The 2,545-nt window shown below is 44.5% G+C and overlaps 1 protein-coding gene across 1 annotated transcript; it reads right to left on the bottom strand.

Annotated features, from left to right (window-relative positions):
* Positions 1 to 1,090: 1,090 nt before the first annotated feature.
* Positions 1,091 to 1,627, bottom strand: LOC147603125 (chlorophyll a-b binding protein of LHCII type 1-like). Its single transcript, XM_086797433.1, has one exon. The coding sequence runs from the start codon at positions 1,625 to 1,627 to the stop codon at positions 1,091 to 1,093; it is 537 nt and encodes a 178-aa protein (XP_086653559.1).
* Between the last annotated feature and the right edge of the window lie 918 nt (positions 1,628 to 2,545).

Raw genomic sequence — 2,545 nt, 5'->3', positions numbered from 1 at the left:
CCGACGACTTGAACCCACAATCAGATTTCTGATCTGACGACTTGAACCCACAATCAAGGTCATGCTAGTGTCATGCACATAATATGAATGTAGTGCAAGAACAGTGCAACCATTTCATGGCATGTTGCGTGACAAGTGGTGATCAATGCAAGGATGCAACACAAAGATGGAAGCAGGAAAACAAGAGACTGCTCTTGTAGAGAGTTCCAAGTTGTAGGTGAGTGTGGGAGTGGGCTTGAGAATAATCCCACATGGGAGGTTTTGGGAGTTTTAGGAGTTTTAGTATAAATAGTGGCTCATTTGAGAGCTCACATACACATTGGGCTGAACTCATGCTTGAGCTCTCTTGAGACTAGCTCTCCCTCTTGTTCATAGAGGTGCAAGCTCTTCTCTCTCCCCATCTACACTATTGTATGAGCAATGCTCTTCTAATTCAATGCAATGAGATGATGTTTTTCTCTCTTCTCATCTCTATTCTCTAGTGTGCATGCTTCTTTGTTTATGCTTGTGGGTTCTCTATTAGGCTTTGTGTGCTAGTGGATTCAAGCTTAAGCTTATCCATGGCTTGTATCTTATCCATGGGCAAGGCATTGCTTGAGTAGTGAAGGAGAATGCATGTTTATTTCAAGTTCCATTAAGCTTCAAGGTTTGTGTGCATGCTAGGGAAGTAGGTGTTTGAGAATGAAGTGTGCTTTGAGCTTGTGTGCTTATGAGTGAGCTTGTGTGTGCATTAGCTTAGCTTTCTTCTTGTATTGGATGCATGAATGAGTGGGTTGATGAGTGAATGAGCTATGGCAAGATTGATCTTGTGTGTGTAAAGTCTATGTCAAGGTAGTGGTGTTCATAGCATCCTCTCCCGAAAGGGATAAGCTTCCATGCACCTAACCGGGTTGAATCCCCTAGCAATGAAAGGAGTGTTTATCATTCCATTGGTGAGCTAGGAGCGTAGTCTACTTGCCCATATTGCATACGTAGGGAGACGACCGTCTTTCCATTGGCGCCGTTGCCGAGGAAACGACCTACGGTTGGTTGAGGACCCTTGGCAGCCATTACAATCTAAACATTACTCTAAGCTATTTGCAGGGAAGCACTAGTAGGCAACGAGTTTATTGGCCAAGGTAGAGCGGGCGAAGTTGGTGGCCAGGCGGCCATCCTTGATCTCCTTTACCTTCAGCTCGGCGAAGGCCTCGGGATCGTCAGCCAGGCCCAATGGGTCGAAGGTTTCGCCAGGGTAGATAGGATCGGTCACCTCCCCAAGGGGCCCGCTGGCAACTCGGTAGCCCTCCACGGTGCCCATGAGGATGACCTGGCAGGCCCAAATGGTGAGGATGCTCTGCGCATGGATAAGGCTTGGGTTGCCAAGGTAATCGAGGCCGCCGTCCGAGAAGATCTGCGAGCCGGCGGACTTGAACCACACGGCCTCGCCAAACTTCACGCCGTTCTTGGCCAGGAGCTCTGGGGTTACACAGCCCAAGGCGCCCAACATTGCCCAATGGGCGTAAATCACCTCCAGCTTCCGGTTCTTGGCGAATGTCTCCGGGTCAGCCAACAGATCTGCAGTGTCCCAGCCATAGTCGCCGTGGCCATCACTTGAACGCGCGCCTTCCCGGCTCTCTGGAGAGCTCATTGGCGTGCTTGGACAGCAGCTGGCACTGAAGGCAGAGGAGCAGAGGAGGCGATAAGGTGCCGCAGCGCAGAGGAGCAGAGGAGGCGATAAGGTGGCCGGCGCAAAAAACGAAGGCGATAAGGTGCCGGCGCATTAAATCAAGGTTAGTATTTTATTTTTTTTAATTTTTTTCAATGTTTTTCGCATACTAGTCAATTTTCATGTTTTTGTATTTTTAAAAAAATAAAAATAAAAAATAGAAAAAAAATAAAAATAAAAATAATTAAAAATCATAAAAACAAAAAAAATCTATAAATTATGTGTTTTCTTTGGAGTCCACATTTTTTGCATATTCTGCATTTTTTTAAATTTCTATAATTTTTTGTATAATTAGTATTTTTAGCATAATTCGTATTTTTATGTAATTATATATATATATATATATATATAATATGTATTTACACACATATTCATGTTAGTTGCATTTAGTGGTTAGGTAGGGTTTATATATATATATATATTTCAAAAATTGGACACTGCAACGTGCTAAAAATAGTGTATGCATCTACACTCGTCGGGAACAATACTAGGGGGACGTAACACTAGTGCACCATCTAGGGTAACCACTCTCAAGGGAGCGGCACTCAATCGGTTGTTGGCAACTTGGAGAGCATTCTCGAGACATCTTCGGAGTCTCAAACAGAGAGCCTCTCAAGAATCGAGAGTGATATTTCAATGGACGTAAACGAGTCATTTGGCATGAATAGACCATCCCCACAGCCATTGGTATGGCAGATTCTGCTAATCCATTTGAAATCCCAGATGGGGAGTTGATTGACAACATGAGACTCCATTTCTTGTATACAAACGCGCATGGCGGTGAGATCTACAAAGATGCAATGAGCCGGTTTGTTGTTAAAATTGCATTCATTCTGCGTT

Source organism: Cibotium barometz, chromosome 65 (assembly GCF_041138505.1).
Source record: "Cibotium barometz isolate CiBa-2024 chromosome 65, ASM4113850v1, whole genome shotgun sequence".
In the NCBI taxonomy this organism is placed as follows: domain Eukaryota; kingdom Viridiplantae; phylum Streptophyta; class Polypodiopsida; order Cyatheales; family Cibotiaceae; genus Cibotium; species Cibotium barometz.
This window is presented reverse-complemented; position numbering and strand designations above follow the sequence as displayed.

What these genes read in the sequence shown, in the direction of transcription:
- LOC147603125 (XM_086797433.1), bottom strand. Translation starts at nt 1,627, where the DNA reads ATGAGCTCTCCAGAGAGCCGGGAAGGCGCGCGTTCAAGTGATGGCCAC.